Raw genomic sequence first — 13292 nt, forward strand, 5'->3', positions numbered from 1 at the left:
GAAGTACGGTATATGGCAATATGGATTCATACAAGATCTCAATGTCAACACAGCACCTGCACAGTTGCCAACAGTCCTGAATTTGCAGGGACTATCCTTTATTTTAAGGCAAAGTCAGGCTGTCCAGGGCCATTAGTGGGCGTGGCTTATGTAAGCACCACCCATAAGTGTATGGTCCTGGGTGGTTTTGGGGTGTTCTGGTCGGGGCTTACATGCCACAAATTTAGCAACATTGTTGTTAAGAATGTCCTTGTCAGAAAATAAATATATCATAATCTCCTTGTGCCTGTAGCCTCGGGAGATGATATCTCAGCACAGAAGTAAGACATCCGTAATGTGCTGTAATTTTCTAATACAGTTCCATCATTTCCGTCTCTCTGATATATTTTTTTTAATAAAGAAAATCAACTGAAAATGATAAGAAAACATCAGATTGGAGACAGAGGAGGGAACACAATTCTGGGAGAAAATATCAGGGTCTATAAATAAATAGCATGGCATTAACACTAGTGTACTCTTCCAAATAATCCCCCTGACATTGTGTAATACTACGTGACAACCCAGTGAATATGTGTTTTATGCTTGAAATGGCTGGTTAAAATGATAAAGGCATGCATTTTCACTCGAGCACAGCAAAACTTCCCAATTATCCATTGCCCTGTGTCCTCTCATAATGATACAGAAATTCTCTGCAAAGATAATGGACGAAAAGGTTATCGGATTTAAGAGGAAAAGGTGACTGCAAGTGAAATGGAATTAAAATGGATTATTTAACATGTGTGCTGAATTCAACCAGTCAAATTATGACAACCAGCGGTCTGGGAGATGTGCAGTGGCCTAGATTTAAAGGAGCATGTGGTGTGAAAAGGAAAAAAATGTTCACACCCTAATTTACTGAAAATTCTGCTGTAGCGGAGAATTGTAGAGCTGTTTCCATAGCTGTCAAAGGCAAGTATAGGAGTGGTCCACCTTCCAAGAGACTGCAGTGAGTGGCCACCTTGGGGACACTTCCAAGTGACGGTAGTGACTTGCCACCTTGGAGACACCTCACCTCTACGGTCGGTCATTTGTTGTAGCAGTGCGGGAGAACCCTCTCTGTGCCTGAAGACTACACGTAGGGACTGTGCATCGGAGAGCAGATAAGTATGCTTCCCTTGACAGGTTCTGCTGGGTGGGGGTGTTTCATTTCAAAACACTATGGGTTGGACAACAATTAGTCAAATTCTGGCCAAACCTGCTGATTTTGGTAGGACTGGATGACCATCAAATGTGTGGGGGGGCCTTCCGTAAATGTATATGCAACGCTACAGGTCAGGGCAAAGATCAAGTTGTTGGATTTTAACAGCTTGAACCTTTTGTTCTCAGGAAGATAAGTCACTTCCATAGGTGTCTCCCACTCCTCCAATTAGGCCGAGAGTGCATGTGTATGGGGGGGGGGGGGGGGGTGTGGTTGATATTTAATATACAAGTTTGAATGTATAAGTAGACAATCCAGTTCCCTTAGGGATGGAACTGGGTGAACTTCCAGTTCCCGCGTGTCAACTTCCACACAGAGGGGGTCACGTGCCAATGAAGCAAAAAACTGGACTCCCCCGTGACATGTCCCCAAGTGGCACATCACTGCTGGTTCATGTGCTGCTTAGGGACACATTATTGGTGAGGACATTCACAGCCTGCCTCTTGTGACCCTGTCCATGCAGAAGTTAACAGGGAGGGTCTGAAAGTTTGGTGAAAACTGCCCAGGAGCCACTGACAAGGAATGCAGCAGGTTCTGCTGGTTTTGAGGGGGAGGGATTTAAAAACAAAAATTCTGGACAACCCCATTTAGTATCTCCTACAAAATATAATTTAGCAAAAATCTATTACTGCCTTAAAATATAGAAGATGGAATGCTAGGAGTATTGCTAAACTTCTTCCCCACCCTTAGTTTTGGGGCCTGTTTGGCTTCTAGCTAAAGAACTGAGTTACCTGAAACGGACTGGTTGCTCGGAACATGCTGCCTGACAATCCCATATGCAAGACTGTAGGAGTAAATCAATTTATCCATAGCCACCAGACTATCTCAGATAACTCAGCTGTTCTGCTCAGGTTGAAGCAGCGCTGCACTGACAGAAGAGAAGACTGGAGAACAACCAAGGCATGCCATTCTCTGCCTCCGGGTCCTTTCACAAGGACCAAAGATCTCTCAGATTATCAGGAATGAAGCAAACACTCCTGATCACTGTCAGATCATCAGCGGAGATGAGGACTGCAACCTCTGCTGTATGATGACAAGTGATCAATATTGCGATCGCTTGTCCCCAGAGAAAATCAATGTTCCTGGGCAGCAAGTAGTTGTTTATAAAGCACAATCTGGTACGCACGAACTATGGTTTTCTGTGCCACCAGAACGACGCAATCACCCAATGACTGAGCGTTCCCTCGTTCATTGGGTGACTGCCGAACCCTTTTACCCTGGCAGATTATCGGGAACGAGCGTTTATGCAATACTCTTCCTCGATAATCTGACAGATCATCTGTCCATGTAAAAGGACCCTTAGTCTGCTTTATTAATCAGATTTTTATGCAAATACATTTATCAAGAGAACTGCAATTTATTATTTAAAGGGCATCTGTCAGCAGATTTGTACCTATGACACTGGCTGACCTGTTACATGTGCACTTGGCAGCTGAAGGCATCTGTGTTGGTCCCATGTTCATATGTGCCCGCATTGCTGAGAAATGTGATGTTTTACTGTATGCAAATGAGCCTCTCGGATGATGTTTTCACTGCTTGGTCCTGTCATTCAAAGAGCAGAGGGTGAGGAGGTTGCACAGAAAGCCAAGCCTCTAGGTGTAACGGCAACACCCCTGTTGCTCCTAGAATCTCAGTTTCATATATTAAAACTTAATTTTTCTCAGTAATGGGGGCACATATGAACATGGGACCAACACAGATGTCTTTAGCTGCCAAGCGCACATGTACCAGGTCAGCCAGTACCCAAAATACTGTTACTGTACACTGTTAATAATGTTATTTCTGCTGACAGATGCCCCTTAACATAAAATGCCTAAAAATCTGTTACAGTTAAAGGGCTTCTGTCAGCAGAAATAACATTATTAACAGTGTACAGTAACAGTATTTTGGGTACACCGTGACGAATTCGGCGCAGGCGCAGTGAGGATGTTGGCAGCCAGGGAGTGTTCTTCCTGCGCTACGTCTGAACGGAATATTAATTGGCACGGCGCAGGTGTGAGATTTCACCCACACTAGGGGCCAAGTGGGAGGACATAAATGCTGCCTGGCCCTGTCAATCAAGTCTAGGAGGGCGTGGACAGAGGTGGGAGAACAAAGCCTCTAGGAGCAGGAGCAATGCCCCCCACCCGCTCCTAGAGGCTACTTTGCATATAATAAAAGTTATTTTTTCAGCAGTAACAGGGGCATGTATTAAATCTAGACTAGGCTATTTAGGTTCATCTGACATTAGTACATCGCTAATGTCAGCCAGGTTAATACTGTTATTTCTGCTGACAGAAATCACCCCGATTTTGGACCATTATCTACTACTAATACAAGAGTAGCAGTGCAGATATAAAGGTCGGGTCACAATTTTTTTTATTTTCCTACTGACCCCTGTTCCCCTGCTGTCAGTGCTGAGGACTTCACTGAAATACATTGTCAGGACTGCTGTGCATGCACACATGAGTTCTCTCCATTATGACAGTGTTTCCCAACCAGTGTGCCTCCAGCTGTTGCAAAACTACAACTCTCAGCATGCCCGGACAGCCTTTGGTTGTGCGGGCATGCTGGGAGTTTTAGTTTTGCAACAGCTGGAGGCACACTGGTTGGGAAACACTGCAATATGATATAACAGCACAGCAGTCCTGACAATGCATTTCAGTGCAGCTTTAAGTGCTGACAGTGGGGAAATCAGGGATAGTAGGCAAATAAAAAAATGGGTATCTGGACTCCTTATCTGCAGTACTATACATGTATTATTGTAGATAATAGTCCAAAATCAGGGTGACAGATTCCCTTTAAAGCAGCTCATGCCATACCAGTATCAAATACAGGTCAGCTGGCCCTCCTTTGACTCAACTCTCTGGTCTTTGGGTATTATAATCCCTATAGACTGTAAAAGGCCAACACAATGATTATAATAAACAGGAAGATACAAGTTTCAGCTATTTAACCGTAAGCTATGGGCACAATTAATATACCTAATATCAGGCTGATGAAAAGCAATTAGTTTATTGACATTTCTAAACTAGTTAACCATTCTCCTAGCACAGAAATGTCTGGCTGATAGATTCCCCTGAATATAGGTTAATGAAGACAAGTATAATATGTTCACCGTGCGCAAGCTCCGTACAGAAGTACATTAAAATCCGTGTAAAGAGATTTCTGGAACTAATCCCCAGTCTCCATGGTTTCATATAACACTGACAAGGTAGCGGTATATATTTAACATACCTCGGCTGGAAGCAGCGTGTAGGAATAGAATCGCTTCATCTTTGTAACCAGATCATCATTGGAAAAGGTCACATATTCCACAAATTTCCTATTCAAGAGAAACCAGTCCGAGCCACCATCTACAGTGATGCCTTCTGGGATCTTCCTGTCTCCGAGACGCCACATGTGGGTGTCGCATTCCAGGAACAACCTGTCCAGACCTTGCTTTCTGATAAATCTGTAAGAACAAGGGAAGCAAAAGGAATTTTAGACAAAAATAAGAAACACCCTATAACTATGCAACAATTAATCATACATTGCAGTTTTTATTTATTTACTTATTTTACGCACTTACGGTATATAGCACTATTATATTCCGCAGCGCTTTACAGACAGTCCCCAGTGGGGCTCACGATCTAAGGTCCCTATCAATATGTCTTTGGAGTGTGGGATTTTTTATATTTCATGTTCAGGAGTTATACTGTAATTAGAATAGTAGCAGGAGGAGAAGGAGGAGGAGGAGTCCTTCTTGTACACTTCTCATTTCTTGAGGATGTACTACTAGATTTGGATAAAAAGGAGTTGTAACCTCCCCTGACATATCTGTCTTGGCAACTACAGTACTTGCTGTGCAGGAACATGCCCCAAAATGGTGAGACCCATCTGGACCTTTATTGCAAATTGTTGGCAATTCACTCATCACTTCTAGCAAGAATAATAAATAAAAATGGTCCAACACAGAATAATAAGAATAGATGTTCCTCCAGGATTATTATTAGATAGGAAATTAATGTAGTGATTAAAACAGACCTGTCAGGAGAGGTGACAAGTCCTTTTATGTTTTACAGATATAGAAAACCTGCCAATATTGTCCAAAATCTGCACCAAAACGCTGCAGTTTTTGAAGCAAAAATGTTGCAGATTTCACCCTCTGCATTTCAAAGGGTTAAATCCGTGGCAGATATCCCCAACATAAATTGAAATGCCCCCAAAGAGGTCACGTATGTTTTAATTCGGGTATGCTTGTAAAACAGAAGTGGCCATCTTAAAGGCTATGGATACGTTTGGGGGCAATTTTTTTAGATTTTTGCATTATACTTATTTTGACCTAAAAATCACTTATTCAATTGATCTTTATTAACAATATGGAATCCTTTTTTTGTGTACAGAGCCGACATGCTCTACTAGCTGGCTGTGGATTTTTGTCATTTCCGTCATCTGGGGAGCAGACGGACTCCTCATCTCTGCTCTCTGACCTTATAAACACTCATTATAGCTCAGTTATTATCTTACTGATAAGAATGTGGCTTAGATAAGTGTTTATTAGCTCTCAGTAGTTTAGAGATAAGGTTTATTAGATGAGAGCACAAAGTGAAAGTACCAGTCACACAGTTAGAAAAACAGTTAACCCTTTGTGACTGAACAGCTCAATATTTTTAACACGTTAAGGACCCAGGACAAGAATGCTCTTCCTAAAGGACCGATACTTAGTGCCCCAGGACAAGCATTCTCGTCCTGCGGTCCTTCCTCCCCCCCACATGCAGTGCCGGGATCAGCGGCAGAGAGCCGGCTCACTGCTGCATACACAAGCATCGGTGATAATGCCGATGCCAGTGGATGAACCCCTCATATGCCGCGGTCAGCACTGACCGTGGCATATGGGAGGTTTGCGCTCCCTCACCTCATCTATCGGGTCCCCGCGCTGCTGTGGTGGGGACTTGATGGTTGCCATGGCAGCCCCAAGCCATTCCTAGCTTGGAGCCAGGCATGTACGGAGGACTAAGATGCCCAGCCCCCAGGCTGGGTCTTTTACGCAACTGTTAGTGTCTTACAGATGTATTACCCTGCATTGAAACAGGGATCAGACCCTGTAATGTTGAAGTCCCAGAGTGGTACAAATAATAAAGCGAAAAAAAAAAATCAAAGAAAAGTTTTTAATTTTTTTTTCAAGTTTCAAGTGAAAAAAATGTCTTTTTCCCCAAATAAAGTTAATAAAAAAAAAAAAAGAATAGGGAAAAAAAGAAAAGTAGACATATTAGGTATTGTCGTGTCCATATCTAACCATCACCTCATCCCGCAAAAAATTAGCCCCTACCTAAGATAGGCCTAAAAAATAAAAAAGCTATAGCTCTCAGACTATGGAGACACTAAAACATGATTTTTTTGTTTAAAAAATGCTTTTATTGTGTTAAATGTAAAAAAAAATAAAAAAATTGACATATTAGGTAACGCCGCGTCCGTAAAAACATACTCTATAAAAATACCACATGACCTAACCCCTCAGGTGAACACTGTGAAACAAATGAAATAAAAACGGTGTCAAAAGCCATTTTTTGTCACCTTACATCACAAAAAGTGTAATAGCAAGCGATCAAAAAGTCATATACACCCCAAAATAGTGCCAATCAAAAAATAGCTCCTTCCTAAGACAATCGCCCAAAAAATAGAAAAACTATGGCTCTCAGACTATGGTGATATTAAGAAGAGAAAGGACGATTCCGGCACTTATTTTTCTTTCCATAAAATCTTCCTTTTTATTGAATTACATCATATGCGGAACAGTATCACAAACAAGCTGTTGTTTACGCGTTTCGGAGACCTTCTCCTTAGTCGTAACAGCTAAGGTTACAACTAAGGAGAAGGTCTCCGAAACGCGTAAACAACAGCTTGTTTGTGATACTGTTCCGCATATGATGTAATTCAATAAAGAGGAAGATTTTATGGGATGAAAAATAAGTGCCGGAATCGTCCTTTCTCTTTTCACTTTGTCTACGTCCAGGAACTTGCTGGCTTGAATCTGGGCACACGGGATACAACATACCGACTGGGTGAGCTGGATAAACTTTACCTCTATGGTAAAATGGTCCTTAAAAAGTGGCTTTTGGAAATTTTCAGAAAAATTTAAAAATATGTTTCTAAACTTCTAATGTCCCCAAAAATAAAATGGCATTCACAAAATGATCCAAACATTAAGTAGGTATATGGGGAATGTAAAGTAATAGCTACACTGAACAAAAATATAAACGCAACACTTTCGGTTTTGCTCCCATTTTGCATGAGCTGAACTCAAAGATCTGAAACCTTTTCTACATACATTACTCTCAAATATTGTTCACAAATCTGTCTAAATCTAAACACTCTGTCGTATACGCCAATCCAGAGCATCCCAAACATGCTCAATGGGTGACATGTCCGGTGAGTATGCTGGCCATGCAAGAACTGGGATGCTTTCAGCTTCCAGGAATTGTGTACAGATCCTTGCAATATGGAGCCGTGCATTATCATGCTGCAACATCAGGTGATGGTCGTGGATGAATGGCACAACAATGGGCTTCAGGATCTCGTCACGGTATCTTTGTGTATTCAAAATGGCATCAATAAAATGCACCTGTGTTTGTTGTCCATAACATAAGCCTGACCATACCATAACCCCACCGCCACCATGGGCCACTCGATTCACAACATTGACGTCAGCAAACTGCTCACCCACACGACGCCACACACGCTGTCTGCCATCTGCCCTGAACAGATGCCAGATGCCATTGAATGTGAGCATTTGCCCACTGAAGTCAGTTACGACGACAAACTGCAGTCAGGTCCAGGTCCAGGTGGGATGGATTATCTCGGCAAAGGAGAAGTGCTCACTAACACAGATTTAGACAAATTTGTGAACAATATATGAGAGTTATGGGTCTTTTGTGTATGTAGAAAATGTTTGAGTTCAGCTCATGCAAAATGAGAGCAAAACTAAAATTGTCGAATTTATATTTTTGTTCAGTGTATTTTTGGTGTTATTACTATCTATTATAAAAGTAGGGAAATTAAAATTTTAAAATTTGCAACTTTTTCAAAATTTTGGGTAAATTTGGTATTTTTTTAATTAAAAAAATGATTTTTTTTTGTCTAAATTTTACTACTATCATGAAGTACAATATGTGACGAGAAAACACTCTCAGAATGGCCTGGATAAGTAAAAGCGTTTTAAAGTTATTAACACATAAAGTGACACATGTCAGATTTGCAAAAAATGGCCTGGTCCTTAATGTGAAAAATTGCAAGGTTCTTAAGGTGTTAATAAAGACCAATTGGAAATATGATTTGTAGCCAAAAATTAGTTAAATGTAAATATTAAAAAAAAATGACTCCAAAGGTGGCCTTTAATAATGTTGTAGGTCTATGAGATAAAAGTAAAGGGGTTGTCCAGGTTCTAGCTGTTAATGACCTATCCTCAGGAGAAGTAATTAGTAACGGATCAAGCACCGGGACCCCCATTGATTGGAGTGGAAGGAAGCTGTGCTGCAGAGAATGGTACGGCTGTACACAGTGGGCAGAACTTTCCGCTTCTGGTTCCATCCGTGGTGTTCATTTTGGCATAGAACAGCTAATCGGTGGGGTTGCCCCGATGTCGGCCATTAATATCTAGAACCCAGACAACCCTTTTAAATTACGTGTACGTTTACAACATCTGTTATCCTATCACAGCTCAGTTTCACTACAAATAATTTCTTCTCAGAAAAATGAAAATAATAAAATCCTCTGCATGGATGACTATTATCACCGAAGATGGCGCAGATAAACAAAAAGTACGTATATAGAAATAAAATAATGCCTGAGTGACAGGAAAATAACACATCAGCCGTGTAACCTTCCCATAATTGTTACTCGAGAATTGTCACTGGCACCGAAGCAAATACAATCGTAGTTTAAAATAGGAAGATTCAGAAGTCACAGTTCCTCTCGAGGAGTGCGGGAGGTGCTGAGGCAGCTTTTAATGCCAACAGTAGAATCTCAGGCAATAATAGATAATTTTAGACTCGCTGCTCGGTAATTACAATTATAATAATATGTACTTATCTACGAGCACTCGGAAAAGTGAAATTGCTTATAATTTCTGTTTGCATTTGTCTCCTTTTCTGGTAGAAATCGCGGCTTTGAAGTTATTGCACATCATGGATAAGCTGATGTGCCAGCATAGTGCAAAGCACCTGCCTATGAAGCAAAATGAGGCCTGCAATGGGTTGAGCGCAAATATTCAAAAAGCAAATTTTTATTGCGAATATCGGCACTTTGAGAATTTGCTAATATTTTTAATATAGTGCTATATATTCGGAATGACGAATATTATTATATATATATATATATATATTTTTTAACACTTAACACAGTACACATCAGGTGATCATCCCTCCCTTCTTCTAGCTTGTGGGCCAATGAGAAGGCTCTGTCACACCCTAGCAACCAATAGTAAAGTTGCCTACCCCTTACTATATAAGAACCTCCCCAGCAGCAGTTTTATTGCAGTTATGAAAGAGACAGCAGTGTCATTGCTGTGCTCTGGGCTTTGTTGTATTATGTTAGACAGTTAACTTATATATATAATTCAGATAGTTAGGGGGAGATAGTCAGTGTAGGTTAGATTGATCTATAGTGTAGCTGATCCAGTGCAGGTTGTTAGGCAGTGTAATAGGTTCTGCTGTCCATACATACATACATGCTACAGACATAGTGCTGTGATGTCACAAGTTGCACGTATTGCAAAAAAATATGCACATCATTAAATGCCGAAAATTTGCAAGCGCAAATACCGTATATTGGAGCACTTTATCTGCATATTATAAAGCTATTCTAATGTTCGTTGTCCTGCCTACTTGTGTTGTCCCTACCTACTTTTCTTGCCCCTGCCTACTTGTGTTGTCATGCCTACTTGTGCTGTCCCGCCAACATGTGGTGACCCTGCCTACTTGTGTCGACCCTGCCTACTTGTGCTGTCCCTACCTACTTGTGTTGTCCCAGCCTACTTGTGCTGTTCCTGCCTACTTGTGTTATCCTGCCTACTTGTGTTGACCCTGTTTACTTGTGTTGTCCCTGCCTACTTGTGTTGTCCCTGCCTACTTGTGCTGTTCCTGCCTACTTGTGCTGTCTCTGCCTACTTGTGTTATCCTGCCTACTTGTGTTGACCCTGTTTACTTGTGTTGTCCCTGCCTACTTGTGTTGTCCCTGCCTACTTGTGTTGTCCCAGCCTACTTGTGCTGTTCCTGCCTACTTGTGCTGTCTCTGCCTACTTGTGTTATCCTGCCTACTTGTGTTGACCCTGTTTACTTGTGTTGTCCCTGCCTACTTGTGTTGTCCCTGCCTACTTGTGTTATCCCTGTAAACTTGTGTTGTCTCTACCTACTTTTCTTGCCCCTGCCTACTTGTGTTTTCATGCCTACTTGTGCTGTCCCTGCCTACTTGTGTTGTCCCTGCCTACTTGTGCTGTTCCTGCCTGCTTGTGTTGTCCTGCCTGCTTGTGTTGACACTGCCTGCTTGTGTGGTCCCTGCCTACTTGTGTTATCCCTGTATACGTGTGTTGTCTCTGCCTACTTGTGTTATCCCTGTATACTTGTTTTGTCTCTACATACTTGTGTTGTCCCTGCCTACTTGTGTTGTCCCTGCCTACTTGTGTCATGCTACTTAAAATTCCCAGTCTGCCCCTGGTTTCATGTTCAACTACTATGACTACTACTGTCATTGTCTGTTAGTGGACATCATAAGAAATATAAAATCATGGAATCAAGTGCAAAGGAGAAATGGAGAAGTGCTTCATTGCAATATACTGGAATGCATCTTTCATTTTTCAGAGGCCCTTTGGAAAAGGAAAGCAGTGACAGATTCCCTTTTAAAATCTACAAAAAATAAACAAAAAAAGCAAATGACATTTTTAGGGCGGAAGCTAACAATTATTTGAATAATCGATTAGTTGTCGATAATTTCATCGATTAATCGGGAAAAACACCAAAATGAAAAAAAACCGGGTTTATATGATTTTACTTACAAAATTATGTTCAAAGGCCATATTAAAACAAATTGTGGATGACATTGTTATAGGGGATCTGTGGATGGCACTGTTATGGGGGTCTGTGGATGTAACTGTTATGGGGGATCTGTGGATGACACTGTTATGGGGGATCTGTGGATGGCACCGTTATGGGTAGGGGCATCTGTGCACTATTATGGGGAGGGGGATCTGTGGATGGCACTGTTATGGGGAGGGGGATCTGTGCACTGTTATGGGGAGGAGGATCTGTGGATGGCACTGTTATGGGGAGGGGGATCTGTGCACAGTGTAATACCCAGATCCCCCTCCCCATAACAGTGCACAGATCCCCCTACCCATAACAGCCCCGGTCCGCCGCTCACCGCAGTAGACTATTCTTTAACTGGCAGTAACTTTTACTTGAACTTTAAATCAGCGCATTTTTATTAGCTTACAATGAAGCTCCACTAACAGGGAGAGCGGGCGACGGCGTAACGTCACTCACTCATGTGACGCGCCTGCTTCACCCACTTTATGAAGTGACGTTATGCTGCCGCCCGCTCTGCCTGTTACTGGAGCTTCATTGTAAGGTAATAAAGATGCGCTGAGTTAAAGTTGACGCAAAAGTTACTGCCGGTTAAGGACCCGCAGGCATATCGCTTGACCACCCGCTACCACCTGCATAGCAACGAATCGGCCGATTATTCGAATTTTATCGATAACTTCGATTAATCGTTGCAGCCCTAGTTATTTTTCTGATGCTACATTCCCTTTAAGATTCTTTTCCAAATATATGTTACCTTTAAATCTATAGCCTTAGCCTCTATTCACACTCAGTGTATAACAGAACATTACAACATAACTGATGCATTATGCATTATGCATTATGTATATACAGTAATTGGTCCATCATGCACTAAGGTCTAATACATTAAATTACCCCTCCTGAAATAGCATTCTTTCACATTATATTCTGCGTGGGATGAATTGCATAATACAAAATATGGCTCAGTGAACAGGGCCCTAATATAAATCAGAGCTATTGTCTTGCCGCTAATATGCTGCTAATGAGTTTCATGTTTGAATGCATGCTGACCTTACAGTTTGCCCCAATTTTGTGATTTGTACACTGGGAGTGACATAGGACGGAGTATGGAAGGAAATGCAAGGGGTGATAATTAATTATAATGACAGGGATTGACATGTATATCTCTCAGGGGATCACTTCTTAGCCCACATCAATAACCCACAAATTGAATATTCTGCTGGCGTAGTCCAGTCCACGGTTACATTCCTACGCAGAAAGTTAAAGAGCATCTGTTGGCATTATAAAACCAATTAAAACAGGCATACAGCCTGGTAGGGTTGATCATGCTGATAAAAACAATACCCTTATGATGACTTTCTGTGGCCTCATTGCACTTTTATTTATATGCAAATGACCTAACTGGAGCACCAAGGGCCTGACCAGGGCTCTTGGGGCACCAGTTAGTTACACCCCATTTCAGCTTCAGTTCCTTCCTCTTCCCTTGGATTAACGGGGCTGGACATCTTAGCTCTAGCTCACGGAGTTCAAGGCAAATGACTTGTAGTAAATGGCAGCATATCTGAATGACTGTACATGGCGAGGTGGTGGACAGGACTGATGTGTTATTTTACAAGACAATTCAAGCTGCTGCTAGTGCCCTCCTGACCACAGAACGAAGTTCCAATCTTTCTGTCCCGATCTTTAAGATTAGATCACTTTGGGAAATCAGTGACCCCTTGCCGCCTGCCTGGTTGTATAACTTTTCTCTGCACCCTCTAAACTCCACTTCCTGCATTAAGAATGCCTCATAAACCACTTACCCTCAGTCTCTGCTCTTGCTCAGTAAACAAGCTCCAGGACAGGGAGATACACCATTATGAGATGACAGTTCTGTGCTGAATTTGTTAAGCTTATGTCCAGGAGAACCAAGTGTATTAGTGTAGATCCCATCTATGGAAGCCACCTTGTCGTTGGTAGAGGGGCCCATCACAATTTTGATTAAGCATGTGCACAAAGAGCTCCAAATATTCGTATAG

At 41.8% G+C, this 13292-nt stretch overlaps 1 protein-coding gene across 1 annotated transcript in view; it reads right to left on the reverse strand.

Annotated features, from left to right (window-relative positions):
- Positions 1-13292, reverse strand: part of XYLT1 (xylosyltransferase 1) — a 302674-nt gene that overhangs the window by 43850 nt on the left and 245532 nt on the right. The window contains exon 6 of the mRNA XM_044303506.1: positions 4454-4670. Coding sequence (XP_044159441.1) covers positions 4454-4670 — 217 coding nt within the window. The remainder of the gene's footprint in view (positions 1-4453; positions 4671-13292) is intronic.

Source organism: Bufo gargarizans, chromosome 8, assembly GCF_014858855.1.
Source record: "Bufo gargarizans isolate SCDJY-AF-19 chromosome 8, ASM1485885v1, whole genome shotgun sequence".
NCBI classification, from domain to species: Eukaryota; Metazoa; Chordata; class Amphibia; order Anura; family Bufonidae; genus Bufo; species Bufo gargarizans.